The sequence below is a fragment of the Canis lupus genome, chromosome 30, assembly GCF_003254725.2.
Source record: "Canis lupus dingo isolate Sandy chromosome 30, ASM325472v2, whole genome shotgun sequence".
Lineage (NCBI taxonomy): Eukaryota > Metazoa > Chordata > Mammalia > Carnivora > Canidae > Canis > Canis lupus.
Window position 1 is genome coordinate 32,032,073 of NC_064272.1, and position 16,915 is coordinate 32,048,987.

General features: G+C 38.5%; 1 protein-coding gene across 8 annotated transcripts in view; it reads left to right on the forward strand.

The window, feature by feature from the left end:
* MAP2K5 (mitogen-activated protein kinase kinase 5) overlaps positions 1 to 16,915 on the forward strand; it is a 257,106-nt gene that overhangs the window by 135,635 nt on the left and 104,556 nt on the right. For all 8 annotated transcript variants that reach the window (XM_025472372.3, XM_025472373.3, XM_025472374.3 and 5 more), the window contains 3 exons: positions 5,238 to 5,311; positions 6,278 to 6,328; positions 16,262 to 16,333. In XM_025472372.3, coding sequence (XP_025328157.1) covers positions 5,238 to 5,311; positions 6,278 to 6,328; positions 16,262 to 16,333 — 197 coding nt within the window. The remainder of the gene's footprint in view (positions 1 to 5,237; positions 5,312 to 6,277; positions 6,329 to 16,261; positions 16,334 to 16,915) is intronic.

Genomic DNA, 16,915 nt, shown 5'->3' on the forward strand with positions numbered 1-16,915 from the left:
ATAGTGAGATGTTAAGGTTGAACTCAGCCATGTCAATAATTACATTAAATGTAAATGGTCTAAATACTCCAATTAAAGCACAAATTGTCAGACTAGTTAAAAAAAAAAAGCAAGACCCAACTGTACTGTCTGCAGCATATGAACTTTGAATATTAATGACAGATATACCATCTAAACACTAGCCAACACATTATGGGATTTATAGTGTATGTAGAAAAGAAAACTATAACAACAAAAACTTTTCAGTGGTTGCCTTAGGTCAGGGGGGAGGTGACTATAAAAATGGGCACAGGGAACTTTTTGGGGTCACATAAGTGTTTCCTATTTTGATTGTGTTGTGGATACATGAATGTATACTCATCAAACTATGTTCAACATGATTGCAATAATATTGTTTTTTATGAATAAAGTTGATTTTTAAAAATTAATTTCTCTTCAGATATTTTTAACAGTATAGTAGTTAAATCAGAAGTAATACAGAAGGTTATGGGTTATGTTAGTCTTTTCTAAATGCTGATCTGAACCAGGCTGTGTTACATTGGTTTCTAATTCAGTTGATCTGAGGTGGAACTCAAAAAATTGGGTTTTGGTTTTTGTTTCAGTTTGGTTTTTGTTGTTTTTAAATGCACAGCCAAGTTTGGGAGCTTTTTAGTTATGTAATTCTCATTGATTTTATTATAAGAAGCATGCCAGTTGTTCAGGAAGAGAATTCCATTTAGACTATACATAAGCAGTGTTGTTATCCTCAAATGCCATTTGCTATATTTTGGTAAAAGAATATGCCAGCAGGTCCTTGGCCTGAATTTGCCTGGAGGGCAGAGACAGGGTCTTACTCATGTTTCTCTCCACATTACCTACCATTATACCTGGCACATGGTAAGGTGTCAGTAAATACTTGTTGAATAAATGTTTTTGAATGATTATGGATTCTTTCCAGAGTGAAAAATGTCTTTTTAAACTGTATTCATTAATAGTAAAATGTATTCATTCTGAAGTGTATGCCATTATGTAGGAAAAGATCCAGCTCCTTCTCAGGCCAGATTCTCTGGATGAGCACGTTTCCCCATCTATTTAGTAAAAATATCATTCATTCACTGTTTGCTTAACAAATATGGTTTATTGTTGGTTCCAGATACCATTCTAGATATAGTAGTGAACAAAACAGATCAAGTCTCTGCATTTCTGGAGGTTCCCTTCAATAATGGAGGACAGAGAGAGTAGACTTACACATATATCTGGGGTGGAAAGGTATTGCCATTCATACTGGGTAACTGGGGAAGACTTCTCTTAAAAAGATTACATCTGAGTAGAAACCTAAACGAAATGAAGGAGCAAGCTCATATATGGGAGCAGAGTATTCTAGAGCTATGGAACCCCAAAGCAGGAGCATGTCTAACAAGGAAGCCGGTGAAATGAGGCAGATTGGGCAGAGAAAGGAATAGGAAGAGTGTGAGCACAGAGCTAGCGGGAACCAGCTCAGAGACTACTGTGAGGGCTGTGTTTTGTGTTGACCTGTGAAGCTATTGGAGGTTTTAGGCAGAGAAATGGCATGATCTGATGTAGTTTTAGAGGGATCACTTAAAAAAATTTTTTTTAAATAAATAAGAGAATCACTTTACCTGCTGTGTTCAGCACAGACTGTAGTAGAGCAGGCATAAATACAGGAAGACCAGTTCGGTAGCCTTGTTGAGGTATGTGTACGTGGTCTGATGAAAATGCCTTCTCATGAACATTAAATTGGTTTTATAGTTCTGCATACTGCACTTTGGGAATTATCTTCTTTTAGATAGTATTTTACTCAAGTACGGCTAAAACGTGCTACAGTAACATTATTTCCTAAATATATTAAAATATACCACTTTTATTGTATAACAGTGGATAATAATACCTTATATTTATGGAGTGTTTGACAGTTGAAAAGCAATTTTACATTCATTATCTCATCCAATCCTCATAGTTCTTTAAGATTGACACAGTGGCTATTATGTCTCCCTGCAGAGGTAGGAATTAAAACATCACCTGCCTTATGAAATTCACATGTCAAGTTTGTGACCAGGCCAAAAAGCTAAAACACTGGTCCTGTGTCTCCTAGCCTAAATCCATTGGTTTTGTTTAAAGGGTCTGTTATGTTCAAATGATGCCTCAAGATATTACTGGGAAGGGGGAGGGGGTTCCTTCTATTAGCAAATTTAGTATATTGTTTAAAAAGCCCGGGGCATGATCCTGGAGACCCGGGATCGAGTCCCATGTCAGGCTCCTTGCATGGAGCCTGCTTCTCCCTCTGCCTGTGTCTCTGCCTCTCTCTCTCTCTCTCTCTCTCTCTCTCTCTCTCTCTCTCTGTTTCTCATGAACAAATAAATAAATCTTTAAAAAAAAAGCCATTACCAAAATAAATAAATAAATAAAATAAAAATAAAAAGCCATTAACCAAGGCACCTGAGTGGCTCAGTAGGCTAAGCCTCTGCCTTAAGCTTAGGTCATGATCCCAGGGTCCTGGGATTGTGCCTGGCATTGGGCTCCCTGCTCAGTGGGTAAGTCCACTTTTCCCTCTCCCTCTGCCCCTCCCCCCCCTTGTGCATGCGCTCACGTGCTCTCTCTCTTTCTCTTTCAAATAAAGCCAAATAAATAAATAGTAAGCCATTAACCAGTGAGCAAGGTACTATTGTCAGAAGAGATACATACAAAGATGTATGTAGCATATTCCTACCCTGTGAAGTTATTACTAGGGGAAGCAATACCTACACCAGTAAATATGGTAATAACTGCTAATCAAATAGTGTCACATACTTAGTTCTAAACAAATGGCACAGACAGTAGATATGTTAACAGTTCAAAGGAGGCCATGACAAAAAAAAAAAAAAAAAAGGAGGCCATGACTTTGTTCGCCTGATTAGTTAAGGCAACTGGAAGGTGGGTACTTGAGTTGAAGTATAGGCATGATTCCTTCAGAAACTATTGAGGAAGGGTTTCTCAACCTGGGGGTCGGCGAGAGGGAGAGGGGAACACACAACATCTGAGACGGTGATTAAAACAGTCCAGGTGGAATACAAAGGATGTAAAGATAAGTGGATGTATACTATTTTCCTATATGAAGTTTTCCCAAGAACTAGGCTGTGAATGTGTAAAAGTCAAAGAGCAGGCTTTGCCTGTAAGTTAAAAAAAGATGTTGCTGGAGAACAGAAAAATGCAATGAAGTTGTTATTTACACCTTGCCTTTTAGAATATAATCTAGCAATTCTGTTGTTCAGTGTTCCTTTCTCTATTGATCCACTTAAGTCAAAAGTGTATCTGATTAAAGCTAAAGATTTGTTGATTTTGGCATATCTCTTGATTTCCAAGCAGGTCCTTCTTCCAGGAGCTCAAAATATTTGTTCATTAACTGTCTCCATCTGATGTAGCTTAAGAGTAGTTTAAAGATGTCAATATATAAAAGAGCAGGTTGTCCAAAAGAAAGATACTCAAAGTTGAGTATAATGAGAATTGTATTTGTAAAATAAGACCTACCCATATGTAGAGTCTAACATTTCTTTCAGTTCACCAAACATTTATTGAGTATCTATGGTGGCTGTCTATGCTACGTATGTATTGCACTAACTACTAGTTCACATTTAGGTGAAGAGGTCAAGGAATATTTTATTTCTTCATCCAGGAGAGAAATGATGTAGTAAACTTGGTAATTTTAATGTGGTGGTGGTATAAGACTTATAATTCAGATTGAGGAAAATTGGAGGCAGAGAAACTAGTCGGTAAAAGAACTTATACAAGTTAGTGTGCCTAGGCATAAACTCTCTCTTTTTTTTTTTTTTTATAAACTCTCTCTTTAGAGAGAGCCCTAAAGGAAGTTTTATAGTATGTCTTGTGTGAAGACCTCCTGTTCTATAGCTAACCTCTGATCACTGAAACAGAATCAACATAGAATCATACTTTGTGTGTATGGTTTCCGTTCATGTATTCTCTCATCTGTTCAACAGATATTTAGTAAGCATTTACTATCTCCCTGAAACTCTTCTAGGGGCTGGGAATGTAGTAGTCAAAAGAAATGAAGTTGCTGTCTTCATGGCTTTTACATTCTAGTGTTAGGTAGGCAGCACAATATGAGCACATCTTTGAGAAAGTTCCTGGCACATGCCTGTCACGTAGTAGACTTCAATAATTGTTGGTTACTGAGTTTGAACTTGAAGTTTGAATTAAGTGCCTGCCATTGGCAAGATACTGTTGGAGTACCCTTTTGCAAAGTGGAGGGTCAGGGTGGATTGACTCACTTTTTTTTTTTTTAATGTTACATTAAAAATTGAGTCTCTCGTTCAGTTTTGGAGTAATTCAGGTTATATGCTATATTAAATATAACAAGTTGTCTCTTCCAGACTACTTTTGCCATTGAAGATGAAACGTTGAGGCAGGTGCTGTTCTGTACCATTGACAGTGGTGTGTTCTTGTCCTTGTGGGATGGTTTTTGTGGGGTCCCTGAATTCCCAAAATGGCTCATTGTTGTCACTGGCGATGCTTCACAGAAACCCTTTGTGTCAGTAGTTAGCAACTGACTGCCTTGGCAAAAGCTATGTCAATTCTTTTGTTTACTATATAACAGCAGTCAAAAGTGGTGTAAGGGAAGAGAAAGAGAAATTAAACAAAGATCGATACATGCATATATGCACACACATCCACATGCCTTTTAGACCAATTTCTGAGCATTATCTGAAATAACATTTGTCACATAAAACCAGGAGATAACAGTACTGCATTCGTTTTGTCATTGTTTCATTCAGATATGACCTGTTACCAGCAACATACGAATGATTTTTTTTTTTCTTGTTGGCTTCCCTTTGGCCTTACTGCTTCTTAGATGGGAGGAGTAGTTTCACATCAACAGCAAAGCTAAACCTTTTTGTGCAAATTCTTTGTCAGAAGATTACATTTTCTTATCCACCTACTTTTCCTGAAAGCCTGGGGATAGGATGATGGATGTATTTACTGTTGTTGGAAGCCAAGATTTTATTTGACTTTCACTTGAAATAATCCCTTGCTTCCATAGAAACCAGAAATGGTTGGAAATGAAGGAGTTAGGACCTTACATTTTGCCTCCAGATAAAATGCTTTGCATTAAATTTGTGATTAGAATTCCGGGTGGAACAGATGATGTCATTTCTGCAATATGGTATGGTGTGCATGTGTGTTTTTATTAAACATACACTGTAGATACAGAATTAGTTACATGGACTTTTCTGGTCCCTTTTTAGATGTGAAGCCCTCCAATATGCTAGTAAACACAAGAGGACAGGTCAAGCTGTGCGATTTTGGAGTTAGCACTCAGGTGGGTCTCTTTTTTTCCTCCCAGTTTGCTCTCTTTTCTGCAGCATTCACTTTTTATTTTCAGTCTACTCTTTGGATTGAAAAATCACCTAGCTGCCAGACAAACAGAACTCTGCATCCTCTCCTCGGCTGGGAGTGTGTTATTCATTTTTAATCTCTGAGCGAGTTTCCTTCATCAGAATATGATTGTTCATTGTTTAATGACAGTAAAAACTGCTGATATTGTAATTACTACTTACGAATAGCAAACTTCATTGATATGCAGCTTTGATATGAAAGCGTTTTGACCAGACAAAAGGGAGGGCAGAGTGGGAGCTGTGCCTGGGGAGCCCAACTGGCCCACAATAAAAATTAATATTGGGAGCAACAATGGTGGAGGGCCATTACAATGTGCAGCACAAATTTTAATTAATTTCCATTTTGGGCCTCCCCTGAGAACCCCGGTGATAGTGACCCATGAGCGTGCTGTGATGTTGATTTGAATTGCAGCCACCTTTACTCCCAGCCAAACACGAAGACCAAAGCGAAGGTCATCGTTGTATTATGGGCTGTCAAAGTCTGTTATCCCTCCAGCGTATTTAGTGTTCATTCCATTCTAGTAATGCACGGGCTTCATTCACATCTTGAGCCATCTGACTAAAAAATGAGTGTGTTCAAATTCTACTTCAAATTGACTTTTTATATCAGGCGGGTTTGGGGTACTAAAGCGATAAGCATCCTGCTTAAGTGAATTGTTTAAGGTTATCTGCTATAAACTGTAATGCTGCGCTTGTTTAAATTGGAAATCACATTCAAAAGAAAAGAGAGATTTAATCATTTTTAATGCCTTTGTAGATAAATTTGTTCCCTTTTACATAATTTTTAGTTGATTTATAGAAATGATGATTGTAGGTTAAATGAGGAATAATTGCCCATTTTATTTCCACATTATCTTTATATTGTTCTAACAGACTGTTTTGTCTCATAGCTGGTGAATTCTATAGCCAAGACGTATGTTGGAACAAATGCTTATATGGCGGTAAGTAAACTTATGCAAAAATAACATTTAAAACCAACATCTTTATCTTTATGTACTTGGTAATGTAGAATTCTTGAATTAATTCAACAGCTTTATCCTAACAGATCATAAATTACAAAGTCAATCCAGTCATGATCCGATTTTTAGATCTTTCTAAAAAGCATTAGAGTTTATATAGGAGCTGCCAACTTATCTGCTTAGTTGACTTAACTAGTTGATTCGAGTATGAAATTGCTGAGTTTTGAAGCTTAATCCTACAGAAATATTGCACCTTGAAGCACATTGACCACTTTGCCACATTGCTCATTTAATTAACCCTCAAGTATCCCAAAATGTCAGTCAATAAGATTGGTTGTTCTTTTCCAGAAATACAGGCTTTGTCACCTCATCAAAATTAAAATTTTGACATGACCAACTCTTACTTATGGATCTCTGAAATAAAGGTTTGGCAGGAAATTCTCTTTCGAACTTGTACATCTATATTCTGTTTACTTGTTGGGCTAATGCCTGTCATAAGATAACATTAATTTCTCTGAAATAAATTTACCACGTATGAAAATTAGAAGCATAGAACTGTTTCAAAGACCCGGTGTGGACTTGATGTCAACCCTTTCTTTATTCCTACCTTTTAAGTAAGGGAAGTTATTTGGGGCACAAATGCTTTTGTTTATTAGTTTCCACTTCAAGAGCGGGTTGGGAGAGACAAGCAAGAAGGTTATCTAGTATGATTTTTGGAGCCAGGTTTTATTTTAACACCTTATGTTCAATTTTCTTTTTAAATGAGGATTCTGGATTTATTTAGGTAGTCTATTTTACTTCCAATAATCTTTATATGAAGTTAAAAAATATTAGTATGGATGGAAACCTGGCTCTCTGTTCATATATTATCTTGATAAAAAGATGTTAATATAAATGGAACTTTGGATCTTATTCTCAGAACAGTACAAACCTTTTTTTTTTTTTTTTTAATCAAGGTACCAAAATCATTAATTTCTGTCATCATGCCTGGGTTGTTTTTTTTTTTTTTTTCATGCCTGGTTTTTAAAGAAAATTTATCCTTTCTCATTTTTCTAGGAAATGTGAAAAAAAAAAAAGTAACCTCTGAAGTCATTGTATCTGTTTTTATAAAACATAATCACCGTCTTGGCTCTACCAGGTTAGCTGAGATTGGTGAACCACTTTTACAGTTAATAAATCCCTACCAAATACACAATTTCAGTCTTTGAAAGAATATGGAACACTGTGATTTAAAAATAAATAAATAAACCTACTGTAAATGAAACAACTTTTCATCTACCCATCATGTTTTTAGTAGCTTTAAATTGCTCTAATAATTAAATTGCATTATGTTTGAATGTACAAATCTAGATTACAGTTGTCTTTCCCAGGTGTACGTTAAAGAAATTACTTTTTTTCTTTTTGGTTTATGGATGAATGTGATGCATCCATCTGTTAATTGAATATTTGAGGATTAAAATTATGAAATGTTAGCTCAGATTGGCACAGCTCAGATTGCTTTGCTTCTTGGGTGAGTGAGTTCTAGTCATCAGCTTTATAGTTCAAGCTGTAAAAAGCATAAGATACCTAGAAAGCCAAGTGTGATAGCCTGATAGCTTCACTCAATTCAGCAGACTCTCATTAGCCACATACTTACCTAATTAGTATGAGATCAGAGGTTGGGAGTGGAGAAGATGGAAATAACATTATTCTGTTATTAATCCCTGTTATTAATCCCTGCCTGAGATACCTTAATATGGTATTATTGAACTACCATTGAGGGGAACTGGGTGAAGGGTGCATAGAACTTCCCTGTATGTATTTTTTTCAACTTGTGAATTGATAAGTATTTCAAGATAAAAAATATTAGGTAAAAAACGAAAGTTTTATTGGAACATGGCCACACCCTTTTGTTTGTGTATTGTCTCTGGCTGCTTCAGCACTACAGCATCAGAGTGGAGCTGCTGTGACAGTTGCAGCAGAGACCATATGGCCCATAGAGGGAGTATTTATGCTCTGGTCATGTAGAGAAAAAGTTTGCCAGCTTCTGGTCTATGCCAGTGAAAGCTGTATCTGAGTACCTTTGGTTAATCAGCTAGTATTTACTGAGCACCTTCCATGCCATTAGCCAGGTTATTGTGGAACCACTTGAACCTGCATAAAGTATGGGCAAAATAGGAAGCTTAACATTATATGTGGCTACATTTTGTGTGACATAATAAAGACTTAAGTTGTACCAAGCATACATTTAGAGGGATCCCTGGGTGGCGCAGCGGTTTGGTGCCTGCCTTTGGCCCAGGGCGCGATCCTGGAGACCGGGATCGAATCCCACGTCAGGCTCTCGGTGCATGGAGCCTGCTTCTCCCTCTGCCTGTGTCTCTGCGCCTCTCTCTCTCTCTCTGTGACTATCATAAATAAATAAAAAAAAAAAAAAAAAAAGCATACATTTAGAGAGTAAAAAGTCATACAATGTATGAATTTGATGATTTAACAGTATGTGTAAAGGGTACTTATTAAAAGAGTACCCTGTGAAGAGATCACTGTGAAGAGATGAGCAAAGACTTAAAAACAGAAGATATTGTGACATTGTTGGGGGTGAGAAGTGGGGTAGAGGACAAATAATAAGTTGTGGGATTATACAGTTACAGGTCAGCTGGTATGATACCCTCCTTTTGCATCTGTTTCTCTTACTTTGTATTTGTACAGGATAATAACAATAATAATAGCTAGTATTTAACCCCATGTGCCAATCACTCTTTTAAACTCTTACGTATATTAATACTTTAAATCCTTACAACAACCCTGTCAGGTAAGATCATTCTCATTGAGCTGAAAAAACAGGGATAAAGAAGTTAAGTAACTTACTCAAGTTCAAACATCTAATAAGTGGCAGAGTCAGGATTCAGACCCAAGTAATCAATCTACAGAAACTAAACTTCTAACTTCAGTGCCTCTCACTTATCCAAATTATGTCTGTCTCTCCCAATCTAGATTGTGATCTTCAGAGGGGCAGGGTTTATTCTGTTCATTCTCTATATCTGGTCCTTCACACAGTGCTAAATGAATAAATTAGTTCATGAAAACTGCCTTCCCTAGATGACCGACTCACTAATTATAAGCAGAGCATTTAACTTTTCATATTAAGTATCTCAGTTGTATTATAAGGTATAGAAGACCCCCAAATTACTCAAATACAGTCACTAGGCTGCTCAAATATTGAAAAGAAAATAAAGAAATAGCTCTGCATGTGCAATCTCATTTCATTCTTCTGTAATCTCAAGTGTAAGGTATAGGAAAATGATAATTAGGAAAAAGGGCAGCTTTCTTAAGATCCTAAGTCATGAAAAAATAATAGTAATTAACAACTTATGGGCATGTTAAGGGTGGAACTTGTAGGAGACTTGGAAGGTCATCTGGTCAACTAACCTCCTCATTGACCAACAAGATTGGAAAGTGGAATGACAAGTTCAAGGACATACTACGTTTTCGAGGCAGATATTTAGGTTCAGTAGACACTTTAAGCTGATGCAAGAAATATTTTCAGCTATATTTTAAAAGGCTCTCATCCAGCAGGATTGCAAAAGAAGTTGAGAAGGCTTTGGGGGCTTACATTAAACCACTTCTCAGATGTTTTAATTACTAAAAATCTTACTCTATTTTAAACATAGAAGGCCGCAAAACTTCAACCTAATGTTCAGTCATTGTGGTTTATTATAATGTTTTAATCAAATATAAATGTTTGACATTATTATTATGAATAGTTAAGGTTTTAAAACAAAACAAAAGAACCTTACCCAAATACTTGTGCTTTGTGATCAGAAAAGTCCATCAAGAGGTGCCTGGGTGGCCCAGTCCCTGAAGTGTCTGACTTTTGATTTCAGCTCAGGTCCCAATCTCAGGGTCAAGTCCTGTGTTGAGCTCTGTGCTCAGCATGAAGTCTACTCGAGATTCTCTCTTCCTCTGCCCCTCCACCTGCCCATGTGCACTCTCTCTCTTGCTCTAAAATAAATCAATAAAATCTTTAAAAAAGAAAGTCCATCAAAATGACTATTCTTCTCTCCTGAACATTTTTCCTGCCTGAGCTATTCTTGCCCTTGGAAAGTATCTTCACCAGAATGAAACCTAGACAGGTTTCATGATACAGCAACATTGGCCATGCTTGTGCAGCGATGGTCATGGCAACGGTGGTGATCAGAAGGAGACTGGCATTTACCGAACATTCCTGTGTGACAGGTATTGAATCAAGCACATTGCACAGATTCACTTAATCTTCACACAACCCCATGAAATCTACATATTATTATTGTCTTCATTTTACAAGTAAGGAAACCGAAGGTGAAGTGACTTTAGCCCAGGATCTCAAATTTGGCCAAGTAATAATGAGAGTCACGATTTAGTTAAGACACCAGCTTCCAGTTTCTGGTAACAGCAGGTTAGGTTATTTGAACCAACTCTTCCATTGAAAAATTCTAGGTAAAATCCTTTTAAAACCATCTCAAATGCACTGAAGAGCTAAAAAGACAATGGGATCTAGCAGGACAGTTTTCAGATGGAATCCTGCAATAGAGAGAGAGGCAGAATGTTGGAACACCGAAGCTACTTCTTCCTTTGGGCATGTGCCTGCCTGTACCACAGCTGTGAGTGATATGGGGGTCCTCCTAAGGTAGAGGGTCTCAGAGGAGGAGGAGATCTTCTGTAGAGATCTCAAAGGAGATTTTCTCTGTATTATGTTGGAAATCTGAAGGGCTCACCCTCAGAATAAGAGCAAACCAGAGCCAGAGCTGCCTCTCCTCCTCCTCCCCCAGTCCCAGGGAACATAAGAGAAGGCTTCTCAGAGCCAAGCAGAGAAGCAAGGGAAAAGGAAGAGGGGGAAGGTTGCAGCCATAGACTAACTGTGACACAGATTTGCACCCTGATTATATTCATGGCCTGAGCTGGAAAAGGAACTTCATGTAAGAATCTGGATTGAGGTGGGCAACATCTACCTTAAGCCTCAGAGAATCTCTTCAAAATTTTTTCAAGAGCAAAAGCTGGCAAGTAATCCACAGATACTAGGCACACAAGGAAACAAGACAACATGAAGAAGTAGCAGGAATGGCAGAGACACACAGACTTTAGATTGCAGATTTTTTTTTAAATTTTTATTTATTAAAAAAAAGATATTATTTATTTATTTATTCATGGGAGACACAGAGAGAGAAGCAGAGACACAGGCAGAGGGAGAAGCAGGCTCCCTGCATGGAACCTGAGGTGGGACTCAATTCCGAGACCCTGGGATCACGCCCTGAGCTAAAGGCAGACGCTCAACCACTGAGCCACTCAGGTGCCCCTAGATCACAGATTTTAAAAGTGACCTAGTAGGCTTGAGAAAAATCTCAAACAGAACTACTAGATTACAATTGAAAAACTCACTACTTGGTAGCATATTGGGTAGAGCAAAAGAGAGGATTCATGATATGGAAGATAGATTGAGTTAGAGCAGTCTGATGCCAGAACCCTGATTTAACCAGTATGCTCTATGACCCGCAGGGATCTTGCCACCTTAAAAAAGAAAAAAAGAAGAAGAATTCCCCATTGTTTGTGATATATACTTTGATTACTTACTAACTTCAAGTAGTTGTGCATACTTTGCTAATTTTCTGAGTAGTGTAACCCTGAGCAGAAGTTCTTTATCAGAAGAAATAAGGGATGTACCTTGGTATCTTCCTGCTTTTGACAAGTGAATCCTGTTGTATACAGAGACAATTCTGGAATGAGTCAGCGAAACATGGGTCCTGGGTAAATAACAAGTCACAGAAAGTGACTGGAAGGAGTGGAGTGTGCAGCTCAGAGCTACTGCCCTTTCAGATCCTTTAAACTCTGCTTTTTATACCATCACCACTCCCCACTGTTCTCATTAAGAACAGACCAGAATTTGGCCCCCAACCCCTACACTTAAACCTCAGTACAAAGGTGCTTCAGACAGGAGTCATGTTTTTCCTGCTATTCTTCCTGTTTATTCACCACACTGGTGACAGCTGCCATGTCAGAAGGTAACCCAGCTTTTGGTGTTTAACCGCAAAATATCCATCGCAGATCTGTCAGTAGTGCGATACCTGGTGGTTGGTATTTTGTTTTGTTTCGTTTTGTTCTAGACAGGACAGGCCACCTTGGCTTCAAGTGTGAGAACAGATTTGAATTGTGCCGCCTTGGGCCATGAAGTCCTGGCTCCAAAAGTCAGAGTGTACCAGGGCTCATCTTGTGCCTGCGTCCGTTTCAGGGGCTTGGGCGCCTTTCCCAGCCTGTATCTACTGTACCAGGTCTTCAGGTGGACCCGTAGAGCTGGCTACCTACTTTCACTGAGCATTCAAGCTTGAGCACAGCATCACAGCAGTGATCTCATTTTGTTAACTCATTGCAAGAATTATTTCTCCGGTAAGAGGTCGTCAGAATCTCTTCCTTAAGGAGCTCTCTTATTTGCCTCCCAATACCTGTGACCAGTATCACTTTATTTTTTTTTTCTTTTTAAATTAAATTTAATGTTTTCATTATTTATTTTTTGAAGATTTATTTATTTTATTCAAGAGAGAGAAAGCATGTGTGAATGAGCAGGGGAGGGGAGCAGAGGGAGAAGGGGAGAGAGAGAATCTTAAGCAGGCTCTGCACCCAGCACAGACCCTGACGTGGGGCTCCATCTCATGACCTGAGCCAAAACCAAGAGTTGGATGCTCAGCCGACTGAGCCACCCAGGTGTCCCAATTTTTTCATGCTTTATTTTCAGCTTCCAGTTTGCACTTGTTTTACTAGTTCAATAGGCAAATGTTATGAATGTATGTAATCTTATGGTTGGTCCTGCCAAAATATTTTGTATGTGAGCTCCACTTTCATTTGTTTGCTTATTCTATACCATGAGTGCTATATAGTGATAACTATCAGCTTTGGAATGAAGAAAAGAAGAGAGTAAGGAAAGGAGAAACAGGAGGAAGGCAACATTTGGTGATTTTTTTAAAAGAATTCTAGAGGGAAAAAAAAAGAATTCTGGAGGATTTGGGACATCTGGGTGGCCCAGTGGTTGAGCATCTGCCTTCAGCTCAGGGGGTGATCCCAGGTGCTGAGATCGAGTCCCACATCGGGCTCCCTGCAAGGAGCTTGCTTCCTGTGTCTCTGCCTCTCTCTCTGTGTGTGTCTCTCATGAATAAATAAATAAGATCTTTTAAAAAAATAAAGAATTCTGGAAGATTTTAGGATTTTCATATTTGCTGGGCATTCATGGTGGGCATGAATAGCAATAATATTGGGGAAATTATATTAGTAGAACACTCCAGGGGACTTAATCATTGGTACATGCTTAAAACCAAATGTGCAGTAAACATGTATTGCATCCCCTCAAGGCAATATACCTTGACTGCATACTAGCTGTGTGCCAGCCATGGTACTAGGTATGAGATGAAAAGACTCTCTTGGGCTCCTAGGAGAAATAGGCTAGTAATCAGATGGTTACAACACAGTGCAATGAATTAATATTAAAGATACAGACATTTTCATGAAGGACAGAGGCAAAAATTTATAATTTTTCCTGAGAAGTGGAGGAACATTTCACCAAGAAGAAGGAGAAGGAGAAAGAGAAGGAGAAGGAGAGAAGAGAAGAGAAGTAAGAGAAGAGAAGAGAAAAAAAGAAAAGAAAAAAGACAAGAAAAGAAAAGAAAAGAAAAAGAAACGTTGACTAAGCAGAGAAGAGGAAGATAGGCCCTTATCTCTGCAGGGAACGTGGAAATGTTTAGTGACTATGGCTGAGTGTACCAAAGAATCACCCAGAGAAAAATTTTTTTTTTTAATTAAGATTCCTGGAGCCACTTCCAGAGATTCTGATTCAGGAGGTTCATTTGTAATAAGCACCTCAGGCAGTCCTCTGATGGCTAGTCTGAAGACTGCATTTTGAGAAATACCAGATTGAGATTAGTGTGTGGGTTTTCTGACTGCTAGTGTTGGGGGCAGTTTGACACACTGGAAAGAACCCAGATTTTGCAGTTAGACATACCTGGGTTTGAATCCTGGCTGTGTTCCTAAACACACTTGATGCTGATCCACAACTCTAGACTTCAGCAAGTCAATCTTACAAAGTCTCAGTTTTTACATCCGTAAAATAAGGGTAATAGTATCTAACTTTGCAAGATTGGCACAAGGTGCAGTATCTGGCATATAAAAGGTGATCATTGGGATGGCTATTACTATCCTTATATAGTGATTGCAAACTAAATTTCTCTGTGCCTCCTTTTTCTCATCTGTTAAAAGGGCATGATAATAGTACCAATGTAATATAGGTGTTTAGGAGTCTGAAATGAAACATGCATGAATAGCATTTAATGTCAAGCATATGGAAATTCTTCAGTAAATGCACACAGTCATATTTTTGATGATGGTGGTGGCGATGGTGATGATATTCCTGTAACTGGCTGCTTTCATCCTACTACTTATTGAACTGGCTGGAATTGGATAATAGATTCGTTCATGTGTGAACAAGGAACTTCAGAAATCATGGTGGAGGGCTTTGAATGTCAAAGTCCTGGGGAATTGCAATGAGCATGTCTATGAGCAGCTGGGAGAAATGGTCACATGACATTTGGCCCTTGGGAAGAATTGTTCTTGGTGGGAAAAGGGTTTATAAATTAAAGAAATAAATAAAGGAAGGGAAATGTAACGTAATTTTATGGCAAGTAGTCGCAAGAGAAGGCAGTAAGTATATTGAGGTAGCCTGATAGGTGTGGGCAGAAAGTAGGTCACAAAGTTCTGGGTCCCAGCTAAGCCAACTTTTTGAGATGTAGGACTTGCCAATAACCTGAGAGCACCTGGCTCATATCTTCCATTCCCCTGGCATATGCCCTGCTGGTGAGTGGTAGGTGCCTACTTCCTCCATGTGCAGTGGACCCAGCTGATTTGGCCCCAGGTACTCTTCAGGGTCCCATGAAAGCTCCTGAAAGCTGATGCCACTGGTAGCCAGCAGGAACTCCAGGGGTGGTACCACGAACAGAATGGTGTCCTGAGGGCCAGGAGGTATGGGTTATGATCCCAGGCCAGCCATGTCCAGCTCTGTAACCTTGAGCGACCATTCCACTTCCATGAGACCTGAGTGTCTTTTATTCGTGTGCCCCTGTGTTCATTCAAAAGATTTCTGTAAAGTAGATACTCAATGCTAGATCCTGGAGGGATAGAGAAACCAGGCAACATCCACTTCACTATGAAACTATTCTTGTTGAAGTAGAGAGTATGCATGTAGTAGCTTTCTAGACCAGTATTTGCTGTACATCTTGAATGGAGAACCAGTTGTCCCAGTTGGACCTTTCAAACTGTTCCTTGGTTCATATCAAAAGAAACCCTGAAAAAAAAAAAAAAAAAAGAAAGAAATCCTGACAAATGGTGAACCATAGGTGAACCTGGGCAAAGGAAATATGGATGTTTTTTGTATTAGTCTTAGTTTGAAATTGAAAAGTTTAAAAACTAAAAATAACAGACTCCCTAGTGATCCAGACCCAACTCTCAAAAGTACAAATAAGTGATAACATTATATAATGTTGTATAGTTTGTCACTTCACAGCTGAGACCACTGAATTTGGAGAGAGAGGACCTGGGTCTAAGTCTCAACTCATTTCCTAGCTGAGAACTTTGCCTAGATGATTTCACCAATCTGAGCCTCCATTTTCTTTATCTGTAAAATAGAGGTAATAAAGGTTTCCTCACAGGGACTTTGTGGGGGATTCAGTGAGATTATATCTATCCATATTACCCTATATCGTTTTTGTGTGTACCAGTATAATACACCTATACACACATACACAAAATTGTTTTGTGCTTCATAAAGTACCACAAAATGTTGATGGCTCCCTGCCTTAGCTAAGCTCACACTAGTGTTTCCTGGAGTAGCTCACATCAACTCACCAGCTCCTTTCTGTTCTCTTACAGCCTGAAAGAATTTCAGGGGAGCAGTATGGAATCCATTCTGATGTCTGGAGTTTAGGAATCTCTTTCATGGAGGTATGTTGTTTGCAAATAGATGCTTCTATGTATACCCACTCTAATATCAGGAAGAATGAAGATTTTGAAAAAAAAATAAACCAAATCTCCAGTGTGTTATGTGTATGTGTACACAGACTTTAAAGTCCTTTTGATATCCTTGAAGGGCTGGTGAACAGACCATTCTAAGGTGCTGTTTCCAACACATCACCTGTATAAAACTTACCTGGAGAGCTTCTTGAAAATACAGGTTCCCAGACTCCCTGGACTAATTAAATCCACATCTCTAAGAATCTGCATTATTAACATGTTCCCTGGTGATCTTTATGCACACCAAGTCTGGAGAGCCTGCATTATAATAAAAGAGAGATTCCAGAAAAGTTCTGTGGAATGGTGGCCTTGTTGGAATGCATATATGACTTCCAAAGGTGATTACTTTAAAGAGTACAGCCCTACTCATTTGGATGTATGAATTCTATATGTTTATTCAGAAAGAAAAAAAACACTTCACTATGGTCATTTCACTTCTTGGGGGATAGGGCATGATACAATCTGGGGGAGGATGAAGGGTATGTGTGTTTAGCGCAGTATTTACTCTTTATA